The sequence below is a fragment of the Athalia rosae genome, chromosome 2 (assembly GCF_917208135.1).
Source record: "Athalia rosae chromosome 2, iyAthRosa1.1, whole genome shotgun sequence".
In the NCBI taxonomy this organism is placed as follows: Eukaryota; Metazoa; Arthropoda; class Insecta; order Hymenoptera; family Athaliidae; genus Athalia; species Athalia rosae.
The window spans coordinates 29,469,735-29,492,986 of NC_064027.1; the positions used below are offsets into that span (position 1 = coordinate 29,469,735).

General features: G+C 44.1%; 1 protein-coding gene and 1 long non-coding RNA gene across 4 annotated transcripts in view; one reads left to right on the forward strand and one right to left on the reverse strand.

Annotated features, from left to right (window-relative positions):
* Window positions 1–21,571, reverse strand: part of LOC112695036 — a 63,841-nt gene extending 42,270 nt beyond the window's left edge. The window contains exon 1 of one of the 3 annotated variants that reach the window (XR_007276835.1): window positions 18,753–21,571. This is a non-coding gene — a long non-coding RNA (uncharacterized LOC112695036). The remainder of the gene's footprint in view (window positions 1–18,752) is intronic. The other 2 variants (XR_007276833.1, XR_007276834.1) reach the window with 2 other exon arrangements.
* Window positions 620–13,869, forward strand: LOC105692485 (homeobox protein Hmx). Its single transcript, XM_012411712.4, has 3 exons — window positions 620–2,223; window positions 11,241–11,563; window positions 12,476–13,869. Exons 1-3 carry the CDS (start codon window positions 1,718–1,720, stop codon window positions 13,198–13,200), a joined length of 1,554 nt encoding a protein of 517 aa, XP_012267135.2. The 5' UTR covers window positions 620–1,717; the 3' UTR covers window positions 13,201–13,869.
* Window positions 21,572–23,252: the final 1,681 nt, after the last annotated feature.

The following is a 23,252-nucleotide window of genomic DNA, read 5'->3' on the forward strand; positions in this document are numbered from 1 at the left end:
CTACGGGCCTGAATCAAGATCTTGGAGTGTTATAATGGATAAGTAACACACGAGTCCGACGTGCACGGAGACGCACACGATCTCGCGAAATTCGCCTGGGCTCGTGTACCGACGCGGCAATTCCTGGGTGGTGTTGGCGAGTTTCACCAACGCGCCAACACAGGCTGGCTAAGAGCGATACGGCGGATAGCGTAGTTGGGAAGTAAAATTCACACAAGCAACAATCGAGAGAGCGCCGGCTACCCGCTATTGGTCGACGAGCGAAATCTGCCCCCCCGGCGAGCCCCGGCACTCGGGAGAATCGATCGCGACGTCGACGAATGGGGATAGCCGAAGCACACCCCTCGGTCGCGCGGACCACGCCCACCAAAAACACCCTCCCAACGTTCTACCCCTCGGTACAGCTTCTCCCCGTCCAGGTTCGGCGTATCCCCCTTTCCATTCGGCTCCGTACCGCGAAACGCGAACCATACCACCTATACGCGGGGTGCACCCTCGCTCTTCTCGCTCTCCTCGCTCTCCTCGCTCCTCCTCGCACTCCCTCTCGCTCCGAATACGCTTTTCATCGGATAAACCGAGGCGACCGCGAGATACCCCCTCCCCCCCCCCCCCCCCCCCCCCCCGACGAAATACGACGATTACCGCTGCGCCGACGACTACGACTACGACTACGACAACGGAGACAACTTCCAACCAACCAACCCCAAAACCCAACCCCCACCCTTCCATCTCGTTCCCTTCGCTTCTTCTCCTCCCCTTTTTCCCTCGTACCCGCCACCGGTGTTTGTAACCGGGTTTCTGTCCGGCGCTCCTTGTTCCGCCGCTAGTCAAACAGTATCTACCCCGCGTCACTCACTTAAAACCGTAATAGAAGGTTGATAAACTCGTCATCCGTTACACCCTCGAACTACGAGCGGCGGCGAGTGACGATATCGTGTCGTTCGTACGTGTAACGCGCGATACGCGTCTGGTGCGCGAGCGAATCGAGCGATTTCGAGCGGCGATCACCTCCGGAACGATCGTCGTCGCGGTGCACGAACTCGATTACCCTACGCTTACGTTGTAGGTATCGCGTAATTCGACGAACGTGTAACTTATACGCTAAGGAAGCACTTCTTTTTTAATCTGACGGGACGGAGTGGGAGGGGGGGGGGGGGGGGGGGAGACAGCGGCAAACGCCACCCCGAAACTTGACCTCGCCTACGCGTTACCCCGGACACCTGGAGGGCCTTGGATAATATCGCGCTGATATCGAAAGCGAATTTCCAAACAAAAATAAGAAAAAAAAAATAAATAAAAGGTGCGCGATGTTAACCGTGAAAATGTGAGACGTGTGGAAGAGGTGCACCGTACGTAACGAAGGATCGACTGGAGTCGAGGTTCTTATTCGACCTCCGGGACAGAGATAAACGGCGGATAAATGTAACGTCGACACAAGTGAAGTTCTGGGAAGATAAAATTTTTCGTGCAATATAAAGATAGGATACTCGAGTGTGTTGTCTACGGCGGAAAGGGGATCCCCTCGTGATGCCCCGAGTCGATTCGAAGGAAGCCAAATAGAGTCTAAAAAACGAAAAAACCATGCGTCGATTCGCCGCGATTTTTTTTCAGTGATTTGTAAACAACGAGCGAACGCAACAAACGTGGCTAAAGGGGGCGAGAAAACGGAGGCGAGCGTGTCGTAGATTTCTATCTCGCGAAATTAATCGGAACGGATATGTCCGGCGAGACGGAGATCGAGGTGTCGGTAGTTTCCGAGGAGGATCTGGAGCTGGAGGGATCCCGCAGCAGTTCGGCACCGGCCGAACTCCTCATTCATCAGGAGAAGAACAACTGCAGCATAAGCAATTCCTGCACGATAAACGGCGGCAAGGCCCCGTTGAGGCCGGCCTGTACCCCTCAGTACACCTCGTTCAGCATATCGAGTATCCTCGGCAGATCGGAGTCACCGATCGTCGTCGGCTCCTCTTCGCCGCCGCCGAGAGATCAGCCTCTTCAGGGTCTCAGGGTCAGTCCGCCACCGCAAACGTTGCATCAGCAAACTTCTTCCACGTCGCCCAACGAGTCGTCCCAGCTCCTCGGGTCTCTGCCCAGACTGTCCGGCCTCGCCGGCGGACCGGGGAATCTTCACGGTGCGGCGAACGGAAACGCCGCGGGTTTTAATACGACCGAAGGAAATCCGCTGATGGGACACGCGACCGCCGATCTCGCCATGTTGTCCAGGTACGTCTGTTTAGTTTTTTTTTTTTTCTTTTTTTTCATTTTCATTTTCTTATAAATTCTCGCAGCGAACGGAACGGGGTGACGATGCGTCGCGAGATGCGAAAATCGGAACGGAGATGAAAACGGGGGAGAAAAAATATTCGCGAACGCGGTAATTATTGTAACCCCCGATGATACGAGTGTATGCGGGGCGTAAGTATTCGAGTCGTCGAAGATTAATACTAACGAACTATCGGCGATCCAATTAAGGGCGAGTTCGTATGCGACTCGAGCTAACCTTCGAATGATTATAAGTTGTTGGAAAAGATATGGTCTTGAGCTAATTTGCGTCTAGACCCGTATGATCGATCGGATCAAATTTGCGGTACAGAGTTGTACGATGAAACGTCGAAAAAAAAGACCAGCGAAATTCAGCGGCGACAGAAAAGCTCGAAAGAGAAGAAAAAAACCAATTAGCTATACCGCGGGCGTCACACCGTTTCGGAAACACTGGCTCGCTCCCTGGATCCTTTTTTTTTTTTTGTCTCTTCATTTAACGTAACAATACTATACATCGCGTTCATCCTTTGGAATCGGCACGATTCAAATCCTGCAGCTATTGTACCGTACCCACGACGAACGTGTACGCGTGCGGGGCTCTTCGTTTATTTGTTTTTTGTTTTGTTTTTTTTTTTTTCATTTTATTTCTTTGCTCTGCGTTGTTTTTTTGTTATTTTTTTCTTTTTGCTTTTTTTCGTTCCTTTTCCGTTTTTCGATCGCTCTTCTTTCACGAATACCTGGAGAGCGCGCAACGGTAGGTGGATGAACAAAAGCGAGCCGCATGCAGCCACCGCGTAACGTACAGCGAAGATCGAAAACACTTTTGCGCCACTACTACCACCACTACCCGTCAAATGCGGGTGGGGTGTCTCTACCGTACGCCCTGTAACAGTGGGGCTGGAATTCCGCGATATCCCCGACGTGCCCCACAATCGACGATCGATTTTTAGCGAAAATCATCGAGTGCGCGCCGCGGCTGTGTGTTGCAGGGGGGCCGATCGGTGGAACGCGATGCCATAGAGAGTGCAGTGCTCACGTTACCTTTTTTATCGCAACGTTTTACGCACGAAATTGACGGTTTTTTTTTTTTTTTTTTTTAGTTTATTTCATTGCGTACGATCCTCGGTTTTCACCGACTCGGGAAACGATCTTTTTTTGATCATCCTTGTCTCGTTGTCGCGTCGATGAGAATTAAGGGAATCGGTTCGGTCCATTTTACCGACACCTCCGCCTCCAGCTACTCCGAAAAACGTACGGTGCGATAAGGGGGGGGGGGGGGGGGGGGGGGGGAGCGGGGGGTAGTGCGTGTGCGGCACGTAAGTGTATAGCGCGGACGTTAATGGGTCTATTAGGCTGTCTCATTTAATAACGACGAATCCCTCGCATCCCCCTCGCGATTCGGCGGGGCATTGCATTACTTACATGATGTGGCATTAGATAGATCTGGTATTAAATCCGTGTAGGGGTAGGTATATGGATAAGCTGTTCGCTAAGGTGTGTGCGTTTTCCGCGCTGGAATAGAGAGATCATTTTGCGAAGGGTGCGGGAAAAAGTCCGGCGAAGATCGAAGTTTCCGGGGTTAGATTGTGTTGGTGTAGTTGGTGGGTATATATCGGGAGCGTAGGGTACAGGGCGCGGAAAGAGCCGCTGCTGCAGCCAATGGAACAGCATCGGCAAATTCAATGGTGTACGTACGTACGGTACCTATACGCACACGCGTGTGTGTGTGTGTGTGTTCATATGGTCAAATTGAAGAGTCCTCTTATGTACGAGGGTGGTTTCGAGATGATTTTATCAGATTTGCACCCTCTAACCCCAAACTAAAAGCCCCCGATGCAGGTTCCAATTGCTTGTTTTCCACCCGTTTACCATTTTATTATTGGGGTATTCGGATTCCCGCCCCCCCCCCCCCCCCCCCCTCCCTTAAGCCCCTAACAACGTCGTGGCCTACGTTATAACATCAGGAATAATTACGTTTTCACATCATTCATTTTCGGGAGTGACGAAATGCGATTACTCTGCGCACTCCGAGTACGGCATGCGGGGCATTCCGGGTTGAACGGGTCACCTTTTTCCAAAATGTTTTTTTAATTTGATGGAAATTTTTCGACGTCTTCGGACTTTTCAGAAGTCTGGCTACGCGATTGATAGAGTTATCGACAATTTTTAGCTTTTTGGAGCAGAAAAATTGAGATATCTCGAAGGGAAAAAATCGTAGCTCAATTTGGACGACGGATTCGTGTTCATGAGGTCAAAAGACATAAGAAAAGTGCCATACGATCAATTTTTAAAAATAAAAATTTTTGACCAAAATTTGAAAAAATCGTAAGGGGTACCCCTTGGAAAAATCTCAAATTTTGGCCAAAAATTTTTATTTTTAAAAATCGATCGTATGGCACTTTTCTTATGTATTTTGACCTCAGGAACACGAATCCGTTGTCCAAATTAAGCTACGATTTTTTCCCTTCGAGATATCCTCAAATTTGTACCAAAAATTGCGAATAAATGGAGATAACTCGGTAATTTTTGCAGATGGATCAATTTTTCTTCCAGATTCGGATTCCTGAGATCAAAATACGTAAAGATAGACTAAAAAATCAATTTTTTATTTTTGACCCCAAAAAGTTGAAAATTGGCGATAACTCGGTCAATTTCAGAGATAGTTCAATTTTTCTTCCAGATTCGGATTCCTGAGGCCAAAATACGTTAGAAAATCATATTAAACCCAATTAAAATACTGATTTATTTTTTGCTCAAAAATCGAACATTTTTTTGGTTCTTCAAGAGTAATCTCACGTATAATCAGCTCAGGAATCCAAATCTAGAAGCCAAATTGATCTATCTATGAAAGTGATCGAGTTATCGCCAATTTATCGCTCCAAATTGTGAAAAATCAAGGAATGCCCCAAACTACGCGTTATCCAAAATTTTACGGATCATTCTCTGAGCAGTATCTATACCGCGACTAAATTCGCACACCATAAACTTCCAGATACGGTACCCGATTCACACACGATGATAATCTTTCGACTACGGTGCCGTATCCAGCGCGTCGACGTATATTCATATAATTCTGTTCATTTGCTCATATTATCCATTGTATACAATTACTTTTTTATGCTTTCGTTCACACATCGTACGATGCACAGGAATGATTCCCCATTCTCCAGACATATGCGGATCCTACATTTCAGCGTCGTCCTCCCGCAGTACGTCAGAACAACTCACTCCGCGCGCGTTTACGAACGATCATTATTATCATTACGAATATCATCGTCGTCGTCGTCATCATCATAATCAGCATCACGATTGTCCCGCGTATGCATCGTTCAATGCCATTTACCGTTTCTACACTTTGGCTTCGTGCTGCAGGATAATTAGCGTCGGTATTTCAATGCTCTCTGAAATTGTCGGCGAGTGAATATTATCCCTGCGTCAACGCGCTCTTTGGTTCTTCGCAATTATGTGCAACCACGTCCGTATAATATCTAGGTATACGCAACGCGCTGTACATTACCGAAGAAACTCTCTCTTAAAAAGAAAAAAAAAAAAACCAAAACTTGAACAAAAAAAAATAAATAAAGAAAGAAAAAACTGATAAAAATGGCCGCTATATTCCTTTCTTTTTTGTAGTCGATTTCAAGTCCTTGACGGGGATGTTTTCTCGTTCGAATGATTTCATCGATTTTAAGCTAAGGTATGAAAATTTCGAAAATCAAGGAAAACGTCGCGTGGGTAGAACGAAGGGTGGTATACAATAACCGAGAAGATGTAAGCGTATCTTTCGTCTCGGAGTGGCGGGGTCCCGCGGAGGTAGCGGGAAATAAGAAGCTGAGGTTGCCGCAGCGGAGAACGGAGGGAGTCTCGGATCCGGTAGGAATCAATTTGTTGGATACTTGCATAATAGATGCAGTTGGGTAGAGTACGTAGTGTGTATATATATATATATATACACACAGTCCGCATACACATCCGCGATATAGACGCGAAAGGCAAAGGAGATGGATAGAGCGGTGTACAGCGTATAATCGAGTGTGTGTACAACGTACGTATATAATACAACGTCGCGGATGTAAGAAGCCAGAGAATCCCCCGGGAATATCTTCCTCGGAGCGCGCGTATCCTACACCGTTACCCAGCTGGCCCCGCAGCGTTGCAACGGCGATACGGCAACGGGAGCACTCGAGGATAGCGTCTTTCGCCCGTTCGCAGGAAGGAAGTACATACATTACAAAATAATTTATTATTCAGCGAAACCAACGGTGTATACGTATAACGTTCGGCGCTAAGATGTACGCGTAAACCCCCCGGCGTAAGCCCTACGATCCGTCCATATTATCGCAGCTTTTAAGACGCTCGAATATTATATAACCGTAACGAGGGCTTATCTTAGGATTGCTTCCTTTCGCTCGCGGGTGGGGCGAAGGGGGGGAGCGAAACTTTCCAAGGATATATCGAAAAGGACGACGCGATTGAACTAGCTGCGCTCGTAGTTTCGCGGACGAACCGCAGGGTGAATCCTTTGGACCGGAGATACTCGAGTAGCTCGTGGTGATTTTTTAGAAAATTTGGAAAAAACCGCCTCTCCCGCGGCCCTCGAGATGAGCCCGAATTAGAGAACCCCGACCGAGAAGAGGATTGTACGCGAGGAATAATAAAGTGCCCCCTGGAATTGGGGAAAAGAAAAAAAAAAAACAAGTGAAAAAAACGAAAGAAAGAGGAAGAATATAACACACGAGATACAATGAGACTGGAGAAGAGCTAATCTCCGGCAATAAGATCTCGTGTCGCTTAAACGGATCTTTTGAAAGGGGGACGATTTTGAGGAATAAACTGTGTTTGACGCTAAATCTGACGCGAGCGTGAGCTAATTCCGAAATATTTCCTTTTTATCTTCACGTGTACTCTGTATTCGATTTTTCCCATCCATGAATTATCCCGCGGGATTCGGACGTCGCACGTTTGCCCGTTACAAACATAGATAGTCACGGGGCGTCTTTCGAAGCCGTCGGAAACCCGCGAAGTGAGAAACGTGAAGTTATAGCGGCGATCGCGTTTCCGCAGCCACTTTCGGAAATCGTTATCCTTCGCGAGAGAACAGATCGAATTAACGGCCGATTTCGGTCGTCGTCGTCGACGAATAAGACGAGACGGATCCGTACGTGAAACACAAATGAGCAGCGCGCACGGCGTGTCCTTATTTCGTTGGATCCGAAACTCGACGGCGGGTGAAATTTAAGCGTCCAAAGCAAGAATTAGGGCTGCCAAAGGGCGTAGGATAAGTTTTGCTCCCGTGCACCTTTAGAGATGGGTGTTTCTACCTGGATACCGACTAGCCGTATGCTTGCAAACAGTGGACGTCAGATTTGATTTTTATCCGAGTGAGGCATCTGCAGCGGCAACGTCTACGTCACAAAATTAGTCTCTTCTTCTTCCTTTTTTTTTTTTCGGCGTACTCCTGCAGCCGGTTGCGCTTTCATGTTCGAGAATATTATTATCCCGCGTACCGTGCATCCCGCAGCCACCTTTGTGTGTTCTCCTGGAGGATCGTGCGCGGCGCGTAAAAAATAAAAAAAAAAAAGAAATAAAAAAAAAAAAAACTCCGTTAATTTGTTCGTTGCGTATTCGAAGTTCTGATATACCCCTGACGTCCGAAGTCCGTTCGATTTTACGCAACCGACTCGACTACCCCTCGGATCCATCAGGATCGCGCTTTCACCCGTCCAAAGTCTGCGAAGAATCGAAGATGGCGTCGTTCGACGGCCGATAGCGTGACGAGCTCACGATTCTCCGCGTTTCTTGTAATCGCGGTTTGGATAATATCAAGGAGAATAGAGAACGCCGGTTTCGAAACGGTTGTAGCGGATCGAAACTCCGCGAGGTACAACGTAATTTATTAGTAAATATATACGCGCGGGTTTACGTACAGAGGAGACCAGCGGTAGCGGACAAAGAATAAGGAGGAGGATATACAAGCATAACGGTATAACAGCAGCAGCAGCGGCGGCGTTCGCGTCGCCCGCGGGGGAGGTTTTAAGGCTTCTGCGAAGCCCCGTTTTGAGTATCTTCGTCTTACCAAGCTGGTAATTCCGAGCAATTGTCACCTTAGATCGACAGCCTGCCACTTTCTGACAATATCTTCATGTACGAGCCTCTGCGGCTGTGTACGACGAGGTATACACACCTTCACACACACACACGCACACCTACACACACACATATCAAACGCGTGTAATTTTCAAACGTCATACGTACGACTAGAACCGGGTAGAGGATTTCTTCGTCGCGGCGGAAATCCCTCACTTTCGTATCATCCTCGATATTTATCACCCGTCGGACTTTCGGGGGATGGGGCAAATAAAAGTCCTTCAAATATTCGATACGGTGTACCGCGTAAACGGGAGTTTATACACCGAACGTATCACACAACCGAGGCATCTCGTCGCACACCTACACCTATGCAGGTGCCTACACCTTATATCGATCGCAAAAGTCCCGCCCACTTTATATATACCGCGCGACGAACGCGTAGTAGTCACGTATACTATACCTATAGTACAGCTGCCGCTATCATCAGGGCCGGCTTTGCTAATGTACAAAGAGCTGGTAATTGCCTGCAGGGGTGCCAACTCTCCGGAGACCCTTTTGTACCCTCTCTCTCTGTTATACGCTGTATATACTCTATATTTAAACATGTCGCGCGTGAATTTCAAAAATTGCGAACGCTATCCACCTAGCGAGATCACGTACGCGCGATCCTCGGCTGCACTGTTCGCACGTGTATACCCAACCGTGAAAAAGATCGTACCCTGCAGGTTGATTTTCTTGCGTTAGAGAGAAAAAAAGAAAAACGAAAACAGACAAATTGAACTAAAGTTGGACCCCGCAACAGTTTTTTTCATTTCGACTTCTACTGCACCTATGTAAGAGCGAAATGCGCGGTTGCAGGGATAAATTACTACGAACCCAACCTTACCTAATCCAACTTAACCAGAGCCGTGTCTACAGTGGTATCAAATTTCACTACCCGTCGTGTGTATACATGTATGTACGTAAGGGGCCCCCCGCTCAAATCCATACATTTCCAGTAATATTATCCCCCGAAACTGTACGCGGTTGAACGTACCGCAGCGGTATCTGTACGAGGCGAAAATGGAAATGATTTTTTTTTTTTCTCCTCTCTCTACAACATCGGAGATAAAGATGGCGCGTTTTATACAACTGCAGTTTGCCGGCGAATTATATATATACACACACGGTGTATAACAAGCTATGTGCGTAACGAGGAGGTAAACTGGTAAACTAATGGCGGTAATTAAATTAATTACTCTCCCTGCAGCGGAGGCGGGGTAACGGTGTAACAGCAACGGCGCAATGCCGCTAGTATTCTACTTTGGAAAAGTTTACGAAATTGTGGAAACGTTACGGTACCTTTCTATATGATCCGTATATACAATGTATACATACATATTCGCGTCGCGTACGCTTAAATTTGTAAATTAGACGAGGCGAGGGCGGATCGTAGCGAACGGTCGAAATCGTCGGGACTCAGGCGAAATGCGAAGTAATATCGTGCGCCGTTGGTCTTTGAAGTAAGTTTTTTCGTTTCGCGTACAAAATCTCGGGAAAACTCTCGCTCAACTCCTCGCTCGTTCCGCTACAGTTCGGAGATAAATACATAGATTTTCCGAGGCGTGAAATTAGACGCCGCGTCGACGATTTCGCTGTAGGTAACGCTGCCCAAAATGGCTGCCGTTCCGCAGCTGAGGGGGGTTCGGGGTTGTTTTACGTTTCGCCCGGCGTATAACGTGCACCGCGTTTGAGCGTACATTTTTTTTTTCGCACGTCGCTCTCCGCCGAAGCAAAAGTCTGACGGTGCGGAATTTCGATTGGGTAAAAAGAACGGAGGACGAGACCATATTTTCCATCGCGTCGCGACGGTCGCTTTGTCATATCGTTGTAGGTGAGGTGTGCTGACACCCAAATCGGAACCCATAGTCGTGCAGAAACGGAATATGTCATCGTCCGACGGTCTGATAAATTTGGACGAGCCGCTATAATAAACGATGATCTTTGATGTGTATACCAAAATTCGAAACAATCGGAATTCCATGCGCATGTACGACAGATAAATGGCTTGATTCTGGAAAATTCATATAGTTGGTGAAACGGACGTGAAAACGGTGGAATAAATATGTTTCACTCGCGCAGCAATGTAGGTAACGGTCGCAATTGACGCGCCAACTATAAAGAAAGCGATTCCGTTTTGTGTTCCTCCCTATATAGGCACCCGCAGCTATATAGCTTTTGTATCGCTATCGATTGTCCTTTTATTTTTTTCTATTTTTTTTTTTTTTCTATTTTCCGATACAAGTACGGTGTACACCACCCTCCTTGTCCGTCGCTAAAACTCCGTGATCCAATTATCGGTATAACTATTTCATCGGTGAAACGATAAACTAAATTTAAAAAACGAAACGAATTCCAATCTATAGTGGGGTAATTTAGAACATCCAACAACAACGTCAATGACAAAAATGATGATCTCAAATGAGAGAAATATCAAAGGAATAAAGAAAGTAAAATAAAATAACAGAGTATGTTATTCACGCGTTAAAAGGAATAAATTAGGTCTACCAAGATTCGAGTTGTGTCCCTTCTCGTCTTTCCACAAAGCTATTATATAGCTATGAAGCGACGAGGAATCCGAACCTCCGATTAGGGAAACGATTTCAGTCAGATTAGGGGGCTCGCGAGACTCCTTCTGCTGCTCGAAATAAACGGGGAGTTATACACGGGTAAGGTTAGCTCCGTCGAGTTTCGCTGTTTCGTTCGAGAAGCTAATGGATCGAGCCAAAAAGGGGAATATCGTAGGGAGAGCCGGCGCGAGATTATCCGCTCTTTTTTTTTTTTATTTTTATTTTTTTTCTTGTTACGTTTCTCTAATCAAACCGTTGCGTTGCGCGATAATTTTCCAGACTGGGTTTGATGTCCTCGTTGATAGCCGGCCGATACCCCGTCGGGATCGGAAGCGTTTTTTTCCCCTCGCCGCTCCAGCATCTTCACCAACACCAACACCACCCCCGTCTGACGAGCTCGGGGACGAACGTCCAGGCGGGTACCGGTGGCGCCGGAGGTCAGGAGAATTCGGATGCCGACAATATACGGGGAATGCTTCCCACCAGCGGAGGATGGCCCTTCCACTGGAGACCGAGTCACACGCTCCAAAGCCTCAATCATCATTCGTCGAACGATGGAAATTCGCACAGGCAAAGTCCGTCGGCGACGTTCCTCCAGAGAGGTAAATATACCTGCACGTGCATTATATAGCGATGGAAAAAAAATTTTCAAATCGTATTCGGCTAAGCGCCGATACCGATGGAAAATCGAATCGGTCGTCCGTCCGTCGAGTCGGAGAGCGGAAAAAGCTTGGAAAAAAATATTTAGGGAAAAGCACAGGGGGACGCGCGCAAAGACACGCATGTAAGAAGAGTGCGGTAGAAACGTACGAATTAGTTCGTAGGGTAGACATCGGGTGTGTAGAAAGTGTGTACAGTATACGTAACTGAAAGGGACAACTGAGCATAACCGTCCACTCTAGAGTAAGACCCCCCACCCCCCCGTCCTTCTACCATAAACCGGAGCCTATGGCTTCCACGGCTTCCGCAGTGACAAGCCAGCGCCGATCGACTTATCTATCAATCGGTTACCTATACATACGTCTGCATCATCAGCAGCAGCGTGGAGCGGTGAAAAAAAAAAAAAAACGTTGCGCAGCGAAAAGGACGGAGAAAGAAGCACGGTCGGTGGAAGTAGCTGCACGTACGTACGGCTAACGTTGTCTACTTAAGTCGGTAACAAGTTACACCCCGCCACCCCCTCGTTGTTTTCTATCATCGGCGATGCGCCCACTTTATTCAAGGGTCTCCTTCTGTATATCCGCTCGTATACTGTACGTACTTGCGTCACAACCCCCTCTGGGCACACGTCGCGGTCACACCGTTAACGTTTCAAAGGTATCGCGCTATGCGATTTCTGCGATGAAGTTTCCTCTTCACAATTCGAGCGTTTCCGTACAGACCTGCGATCCTCTCCGAAACGAGAGGGAGAGATGTGGGGACGAGTTGTACAGCTTCTCGATATCCGAGGTCGTCCTCGTCGATTGTCGTTATCCGATTCGTTAATTGGTGTTCTCGTTGATTTGTTTTTTCAGAGGACGAAGACGACGATCACGGAGTGTCGATGACGCGCGAACGGAGTCCGTCATCGGGTGACGAGGGTCACGACGACGCGGTGGACGGTGACGTTGACGGTGACGTTGACGGCGATGGAAATTCGACGTTGCATTCGTCGGGGGGTGGCGGTCAGATGGGTGTTTCGGTGGACGGTAGGGATTCCGGTAGTATGAAAAGGAAGAAAAAAACGCGAACGGTGTTCTCCCGTTCGCAAGTATTCCAATTGGAAAGTACGTTCGACATGAAACGCTACCTGTCCTCGTCCGAGCGCGCCGGCCTGGCGGCGTCGCTTCGTTTGACGGAAACTCAGGTGAAAATCTGGTTTCAAAATCGTCGTAACAAATGGAAACGTCAGTTGGCCGCCGAATTGGAGGCAGCGAACATGGCGCACGCCGCCCAGAGACTCGTACGTGTTCCAATATTATATCACGAAGCGTCCGCGAGCTCTTCAGCTGCCTCATCCTCATCCTCGGCACATCCCTCGGGACAGCCGTCCCTATCACACTCGGTGGGATCTTCCTGTAACCCACCCCATCCCCAGAACCAGGCCATATTCTACGCCCATCACCACCACCATCACCATCCTGCTCACGTTCAGCACGCTCTTTTACCCCACCAAGTTCACCCGCAACCACCTCCGCCCCCACCACCTCCTCCCAATCCTCATCCACCACCTCCGCAACCGCAACCCTCTACGCAATAATAACAACAACAACAAAAACAACAACAACAACATCACTAACAATAATGACGACGATATCTATAATATTAATATTAATAATAGTAATAGTAATGATGATAATATTAATAATAATAATAATATATATCCAAGGATGATATGTTGAATTTATTTCAAAAAGAGGATAAATCCGTGTATATAGGTATGTATCCTTCATTTCATCGTCGGATCTCGGAGTAGATTGAACAGATAAAAGAAAATAGAAAACCACTGAATATTGAAATCCGTAAACGATCATCTGAAAACACTATACACGTATCTCGCATACGTCATTTATTCACGATACAAGTAGAGAAGGAAAACACAACACGCAATAACAACAAAGTTCATTGTCTGTCGCATACAAAGGGAGAAGAAGAAAACGATATATATATTAACGAAAATAAAATAAAAAAAATCTCATATATCTATATATATATATTATATTGTGAAAGGTACTATCACGTTTATATACATGTATATGAACGAATGGAAAACAAAGGGGGAAAATAATAATAATAATAATAATAATACCGATAACAACAATAATGATAAGAGAGAAGAAAAACCGGAAGCTTTGTTATTTTACAGATAAAATATGCAGAATATTATACACATCTCGTGATACTGTAATAATACATGTATTGAAATAGATGTGGATGATGTGTCGGATGTTTTAATTTTTGCCTTCCTATCGCGGTCGGAAGGGCGCGCCCTTATGACGAAGAAGGAAACAAATAATTGAATGAAATTTAATAAAAAAAAAGAAAAACAAAAATAAACAAGAAAGCGTACGAAGATTACTTTAATTTCATCGTGAAAATCCATACGATTTGTCTGTATCTATTTTTCTTCTTTCTCGTTCGACTGTCGCGTATCCGTTTCCTTCTGATTCTCAGCCATCGATTGTACCGTACGTAGAGGTACGTTGGGGGCACATACAAGCGTAAAACCGTAGACATTGTATTTACTAGAGGCGCTACCGAGAGACCGTGTACGCGCTACGTGAAAAAGAACCGTGTTCGAACGCGTGCGCAAGGGGGGTTTGGCGAACTGTACACCGTGTGTGCCGTGAACTCGAGGTCACGTGGGACTCGACAGCTCCTTGTATAACAATGAACTCTCTTCGCTATGCAACCGAAGAGGGCACGCGATGCACTTCAATCATCTCACTCTCGCGACCCTCTGTGATCTCAGCTCCACCCTTTATTTAACTATTGCTCTTATGTCTTCACGGTCTCTCCTGTGTAACACCCGAACACCACCCCCGCCCCCGCCCCAGCCCCCGTTCACTCCGTCTTTCAAACTTTCTTCTCTCTCCCCCCCACACGAACACGCCGTAACATCGCATCGCATCACATCACCTCACACTTGATATCAAGTACAATGTGACGTCTTTTCTCTCCTTTTTTTTTTTTTGCCTTTTTCACAGACATTTCAGTCTTATTCTTCACTCTCCTCGCGGTTCATTTCCCAGTAGTGTTTTTTAAATCCTTTTTTTCTGGGGGGGGGAGGGGGTGTAATTGTTTTATTTTTTTTTCCCTATTTTTTGTAACTGTTTCACCTCACGGTGTACGCATGTACATATGAAATTTTGAAGATTTTCTTCGTTCCTAAATAGAATTAGACATAGGCTAGATGTGTCCAGTGTGTTTTATGTTATGTGTGCGTACGTGGATTGAAAAGTTCTTTAAACATTGTTATACCGGAAGACAGGGAAGAAAAAATGTTTATAATATAAATATCCACAACGAACATTGGGGCACAAAAGGTGTTCTCGGTTGAACGACGCTCGATAAAATTCATCCACTCGCACTGTACTTGTATGTAATACCTAGGACATCCACCCCTAGCGACGTTCGTCTCCTTTTTTTTTTTTTCCGTTTTTGTTTTTTCTTATTTCGCAAATAGTGCGGCAGAGATTAATCCGTCGCATTATATGTACCAAGTACGTATACACGTGGACGTGTAAAAATATATGTAAAAATATATCTTCACATCCCACGTGACTTTATATTATTATTTACAATAATATGAATGGGTCGCAACCACTTCGCTGATGACATATTCTCTCGCAAGTCTTACCTATATACACGTAAATCTCTACGGTTCTACATATGTTTATACATATGTTTAACAAACAACAGGTGTTATTCTCTTTGGCATTTTTTCTCTTTTTCACACATCAACGTATTTTCTGTATATAACGTACACGTTATATACGTGGCAAAAATCTTTGCATCCATTCATCGATCGCTGACACGTCCCTTTTTTTTATTCCTATACGTGTACTATTTTTTTTTTTTCTTTTTTCGATTCATTTACTTCCTTCCTTTTCTTTGTATATTGTTTTTGATACGAGCGAATGCGCTTTTGAACGTTGAACGAGAAGAGAATAAGTGAGAAGAAAAGGAAAATGAAAGAAAAAGAAGGAGATGAAAGAACGAAGAAGAGAAAAAGATATTAACATCGATCATCCATGGAAAAAAATCACAACTACACAATTACAATTTGTTACGATTCATAAATGTTATACCACACACACGGTGTGTCCGCCATTTTGTAAAGACGCCCGACCTAACGCGCGATTACATAGTTTCGCAGCCCTTAAAATTGTTGGTAAGCAATTTTATACCGAACACGTCCAGTTATACGTTTATACTATACATGGAAACTTTAAATTGCTGACTACAAAAGGAAAATAGAAAGAAAATGAACTAGAAGGAATAAAAAAACTGATGCAGCATCCAGTTTCAAGTTCTCAGCTTACGATTTATATACAAATACTTTATGTATACGTATATGTTCGCTCTCCCGAAGCTGCGAAAGTAGAATTACAAAGCTTGAAATCCTAATTTTTTTTCTCCCCGACACACACACAGACAGACACACACATCCATTTCGATCGGTGTGTATCGTTTTAAATTTCCTTTTCTCCTTCCTCTTTCTTCCCTTCTCTCTTCTCCTTCTCTTTCTCTTTTTCGGTTCATGAGTCTCGGCAGTTAAAAAAGATTTGGTCGAATTGTCGTATGTTTATGTATACAAAGGCGGGGCGCGGTCTCCGCGTATATTCAATTGAATTGACGACAGATTAAAAGTTTGTCGGTTGTGTGTATTGTGGAGAGAAGCTACGCAGACACGGAATTGACGAGTATACGTGTGGAATACAGAAGGAGAGATTGTGTATAGAAGGCGTCAAATTGCAGTCACCACCTCCATGTTCGGGCGTTGATTCTTTTCTTTTTTTCGATTCTTTTCTCTCCCTCTGGCGCGTATTATACCTATACAGGGGTACGTAGCTAACGTAGAACCTTAAAATCTGTACCCGCCCAACAGATCCCAAACGTATTCTACGGGCGGTGGAAAAAAACCTACGCACGGAGTGTCGAGGCGTGAATAATAACAATAATAAGAATAACAACAATAACGTGTATCAAGCGAATGCAGTAATTTAACGCTCGCACTATACATTATAGAAGGTATGAATTCTAAACCCGATTATACTACATATCCTATTGGCGTAGCTTGTGTAATAACAGACGCCACTATTATACCGTATTAAAAGTATTGCTATAATACAGTTATGCACCGTCGTGAAAAAGAGGAGAGACAAAGGAGAAAGAAAGAAAGAAAGAGAGAAAAAAATAACAATCCTGTTCAATCGCCACGTGACGCCGCGTCACAGGCGCTTTCATGAACTGGAAATACATCGAGGGGAAAAATTAAAACAATCGAGAAAATATAGCTCAAAATCATGCGAAACTAATCGAGGCATCTCAATTTTTCTGCCTCGAAAATCGAATGGAAAAAAAAATTGTCGACGCGTCGAACAATTTCGTCGGGGAGATTAGGGGCGAGCCGAGGAGAGGGTGAGAGAAATAAAATGATTAGCAAATTATAAAATTAATTACAACAGCTGGTGTGGCTTTTAACTTGGAACATAGCACATTAGATGGGCACTTTTTGAAGTCGGCGCTAGGAGCGTAGCAGATGACGCCAAAAAATGTATAGCGTGGTATCATTATACTCGCGTATAGATTATAGTAATGCGACGTGGTCGACTTGTGAGTATTAAATTTATCGCAGTCGTTATCGTAGAAAGGTATACGGTATAATATATCGTGTCGATTATTACCCGCGGTATTAAGTCTGGTGTACAGATATATATCATACACACGTATATATATATACGGGAATCCCTTTTAATTAAATAATTACCTTAATGGAATAAGGCTCAAATGATATACCTGAATCTCCACATCGCGATGGACGGATGACAGTTACGTTTAGGTAGCGTATACACTTCGACGAGCGAAATGGTAAAAATCAAATCGTAATCATTTTCAAAATTGTCTCGAGGTATATCGAAGCAATCATATCGGTACGTGACGTAAAGTCGGCATGGCTAAGGGTTCGGTTGTACAATTTACTCGTGCAGGTATTGAACTACCATAGCGAGTGAAAGCGAAATCGACAAAGGGAACACCATGGGGTAACGAATCATTGGTAGATTAAAAAGAGGCTCCGGTCCCTTTCGGCGTTTGCTCTTTTGTATATTTTGCACCCCCCATATGCCCCATATACGTATACCCGTGTATACGATGAGCGAAGCTAGCGTCTATACACCGCACCTTCGTGGCGCGTAATGTAATGCAAAGCCCGCACAAATTGTTAAAAACTTTCGGGTTACTTTTCTTCAAAACTCCCTGGATAAAATTCGCTCTATTCAATCATTTCTCGGTATTTATTCGTCCACTCATATTCGTAATTACTTTTTATTTTTGTTCACGCGCCTTAAAAATTAAGAAATTGAAATGCTTTTGAACTTGGCAAAGTTCAACATTCTTTCGTTTGCTCCGGTGAATTACACGTGCCGCCTGTATCTTGTGTAATAACGAGCGTGAAAGAGCGAATTTCATGAGAAATGTTATTAAGGGTTTGAAGAGAAGATCAAGGCGCGACGGTGGAACGGGGTTTGGGTTGGATGGAGTTTTAGCATTGAGTAGGTTCGGTTTAGGAGCTAATTCGCCTGATGGAAAAAGGAGGCGAATGATATGATTACAAGCTGCTGCTGCTGCTACTGCAGGTTTTCACATCAGAATAATTTGATTAGTATCTCAACGAATGTTATCACGTTAAAATATAGATGAATTAGACGGGTCGTATACGTATAAACCGACGTACACGAACGTTGATAATATCAATTACGAGCTCGCAGAAAAAAAAATAATTGTATCACTGAAACGAAATCCCGAAATAATTCTGAAAATTAGAAACCCTCGGATTCCTAAACTCCTCGATTCGTCTTCGTGTTTTTGTCGGTAATAAAAATCGATTTTCCGAACCACGTGTAACGCGTACAAGTTATACGCCATAATTCGGTATTAAATTTCGTACCTGAAGCGGGCCATTGCCTTTAAAAGTCACGCAATGTCTAGCCGATTGATTCTAACCTAGAAACATACCGATATAATAACGAAGGGACGCAACACGCGAATCTATTTCACACGAATACAAATCTACGTCTATCTACATACCCCATAAAGCGATTACAGCGATTCCAAGCCAGGCATGTTTGTGACACGGCAGGATTCATCACAGCGCGTATTGTTTGAAAGAACTCGAGCACAATTACACCGAATTTAATTAGCTCACTACATCATACAAACATCAGCCAAAACAAATGACATTCGGAATACCTGATACATCGCGGTGACGTTCGAGCGCCACTAGGAAAAAAAAAAGGGCGATCGCACGCCGCCATCTTTGTTGACGATAAGACAAGTGACGACCACTGCGGTCACAGTTCAAACGGGGGTATAACGTGTAAAATTCTATGTGTATACAAAGGTGGATGAAAAGTAAGTAAATTACATATTAAATCATTTATGATTAATTACCCGATTAGGTAGGAGGGAAAGAACACTTTTTTCCTTTTTTTCTCATCCCTCTTCGATCAAACGTGATGGGGTGTCGCGAAAATTGTACCCCCATATACAAACAGCCTGCGGCCCATGATTTCTGCCCATTTTCCGCGAAAATCTGTCGTTCTCCCTGTTCATTTACTTTTTTTTTTTTTCTTTTTAATCACGTGTATAATGTACAGATACCTACACTGTTATACGCATAGGTATATTCGAGCCAAGAGCGAAACACCACCAAGGATCCTGAAAGCACGGTAAAAAGGGTGTTTGGGTTAGCTCATAGCTGTCAGATTAATTAACACAGTGCCCGCCTGGGGGCTAAGTTCGTAGAATGGGGAGGATTTGCGACTCCATTACACATCTATATCCCTGCGTGCGAGCGTGTGTGCAGGTACCTTTTACGAGCTCATGGTATGTATATCCCATTTTATCACATCTACATGCATCTACCTAATAATCCACACATTTTTCACCTCGGCAAAAAAGGGATGATTCTTCATTTCTATTCTTTTCAAACGAAATAACGCTAAGAAAATAGCAAAGCGGAGAAAATCGCGTGGTAGATATATTTGATTATTTTTTTCCGTCGTAAAATTCAAGCGCAAAAAGGGACGAGGGCAGGAAAATTTTTCAGATGAACAACGGAATTTATAGAGCGACGTTTAAATAAAAAAAAAAAAAAAAAAAAAAGAATACGAACCGAAAGAAGAATTACAGTGTTTGTTTGTTTGTTTGTTTGTTTGTCTTCTTTTATCGCGATTGCCCCAAGCAGCTGTGATGGGGTATCTCTTGTTTCTTCTAGAGTTTCCCGCGCTTGTATTATTGTAGAAATAATTGAACCTCCGAAAATCCGGAGCTATAGGTCTTTGAGATAAAAGATTTTTTTTTCCTTTTTTGTGGAGAGTTCTCTTCACCGCACCCCGTACTACACCGACTGCGGGAGTGTCTGTTCGTTCTTTTGCTCTCAGTTCTTTGTTTAGTTCTTGAAAATTTTCGCAGCTCTTTGGCTCGAGAGAAAAAACGTAATTCGGCGCACAAACAACGTGCGTTTGTCTTTAAGCGTATCCAACGATAAATGGAGTAAAAATGTCGGAAGACGTTTGACTTTTAACGAACATTTTTTTTCGCATTGAGTCCACAGAAAATTACTTTCGTGCGGACTCGTTGTAAGGAAAAGGAGCTTTTGGCATTGTCGAGAAAGGTATGGTACCTATTTTATTGCGAATCGATAGCCGTGACGGAGCCAATCGATGTTAGCGTTTCAATGAATTTCGAAAAATAAAAAGGCCATGCATATTGTTCGTACGAATATCTTGTGTCTGCGCGATACGTGCACACAATGCTACAAGAATAAACTTTGAAGTTCAAATCTCGATTCGAATGCGGAAATTTCAATTGCAGACAAACGACAACGTTCGCCAAAGCGAATGCAACCCGAGTGTAATACGTACATCTACGTGTTTTATTTTTTCTTACTTACGGGTATACGTATTCTTCCATTTGTTTTACATTATCTGCTCCTCTTTATCCTATTCTTTATTTTTATTTTTCTCTTTCTGTATCCGTATAACTTACACGCTACGTTGATAAAATATTAAAAAGCGCGGGAAATGAAAGTCGGACGATTGTTACAAGGACACGTTATACACAAAAATATGTCTCATTCTATTCATTTTTTTCGTTGCTTTTTTCAATTTCCTTCCTTTATTTTATATTTCCTTGGCATCAATTAATGTTCTACGCTCAAATTACTCTCATTGATATTTCCACCGTGATCATAAACTTCGAATCGCAAACGTCTTTTCGATAACATAAAAAAAAAAAAAACAGAGTCGAAGAAGCCACACCATTTGGTTTTTTCTGACCATGGGGGGGTCGTAACTCGTAATCGTGATTGATAGACACATGGATTTCTGTGCATGTACATAACGTATATGTACGTACTATGTGTTACATAAATGGTGATATATGTATGTGGTTTATCTTCAGGCTTCCAATAGCTCCCGTTGGCCGTATATTACACGTACAAGTGAAAAGTAAATACATAGAATAATACATACATCATAGATATATCGAACATATATCTATGGTAGTATCACTGAGGGCGTCATTCGCCGGGGATAATTACATAAAAAAAAAATCACGTAGTCAGAAGTATTTACCGATGACTCTTGGAAGAAAGTGCAAGTGCACAATACGTATGTATTATGTACATTTCTATATGAACGGTGGAGTGCGTAAGTCGAGGCTCTAAACTAAATATAAAACTCACTCGGCCTAAGCTGTTGGGAGGGAGCAAGGGAGAATTGATGGGCTGATTTTTCCTCCTATATATACTCGATCCCCGGGATGATAATTGACCGAAAATAACCCCTAGAGACAATTCGCGCACTCCCTCGACGCTCTGGCATCTGTTCGACTTTATATGTATATAGATAAGTGTGTGTGTGTGTGTGTGTGTGTGTGTGTGTGTGTGTGTGTGTGTGTGTGTGTGTGTGTGTGTGTGTGTGTGTGTGTGTGTGTGTGTGTGTGTGTGTGTGTGTGTGTGTGTGTGTGTGTGTGTGTGTGTGTGTGTGTGTGTGTGTGTGTGTGTGTGTGTGTGTGTGTGTGTGTGTGTGTGTGTGTGTGTGTGTGTGTGTGCGCGCGCGAATGTGTTATGTATACATGTATACACATATTGTATAATACTACATATGTGATATCGGTATAGACAGCAGGAGCTGAGGCAGAAGCAACAGCAGTGGCATTCGTTTGTGTTTGTTCACGATTTACCGTTGAAATCAACCAACCAACTAACCAAACCTCCCCGATCTAATCGTCGCCCGATCGCGCATGTTGTGTGTATACGTGTATATGTATATAAGGCATTCGTGCGGTCGCTGGAGACATCAATTTTAAGAGACCCATCATCCAGTCGCACGTCAATCGTCGTTTAATAGTCACAACAAGTGAGCCGCGAAATGATAGGGGAAATTTATTGTTCGCTTGATCTGCAATTATCGTAGGGTACGTACGATCTTGTTGTCGGTATTTTTTTCCCATTTTCAAATCTATAACAACTGAATTCGAAACTCACGCGTTGAGGAATTTAAATACGCGTAACATATTACATATTTGTATATTTATTTGAAAAACGGTTCGATTCGTGAACCGGAGATCGTTATGACACTGATTCCCCACACATAATATACCATAATCCACACGTGTCATTCGGATCTGAACATCTCGCGTTCAATTTAATTAAAAAAGCTTACACACATACCCGGCGAATGAATAAATCATACTCGCCGAGGAAGTCCTGTAATTAAGGTAAGGCTACCTCGTGACACGGTCGTTAATTAATAGCCCTAAAGGTTTGCGTAATGATAAACGATCGATGGAGAAGAGATAAGAGAAGAATAGCTCGCATTGCGGATAGCACTCGACCGGTTCGTTTTTTTTTTTTTTCCCTCCAAAGGGCGTAAAAAGAATAATTACACCGTGACAGTTCCTGCAGTGTAGCACACGCGCAGGTATCTCGTAAATGTTCGTGCACACGCATACATATATATTTTCTGTAATGTATAGTAATAGCCTACCCTGTACATAACTCTAAAATTAAAACGATGCTTTCTATGAAACAAATCTCCCATCTGTACAACCAAACCCGAGTAACGAGTAGTTGAAGTCCTAGGGCATTAAACGAGGGGTCATTCTTTGAACGCAAAAGTAACGCCTTACGGATGTATAGGTACGTTTTCTCACCTATACTACCTGACTTCCATTAAAATGAAACGTATTAAACCGTTTCGTGTGTGTTTATGTGCGATCTATGTACATGTATAATATCGTAGGGACACGGGGGGGTGAAATGAACGTATTATGTATTCATTATTGCATGACGATGAGATCACTCTCACTCACCGACAATTACTCCCTTTTTGGCTGCTTTTAAAAAAACACTCCTCCATGGTATATGGGCAATACATGGGCACGCATGTATAGACTATGCCTGTGTGTATAATGTGTACGTCGAGAATTACAACCCCACAATAGCGTGTCGCAAATCTTCTCATCAATCTAATGACCTCTACTGTCCACTCGAACTCGCTATTCTACTGCCATCCCGATTAG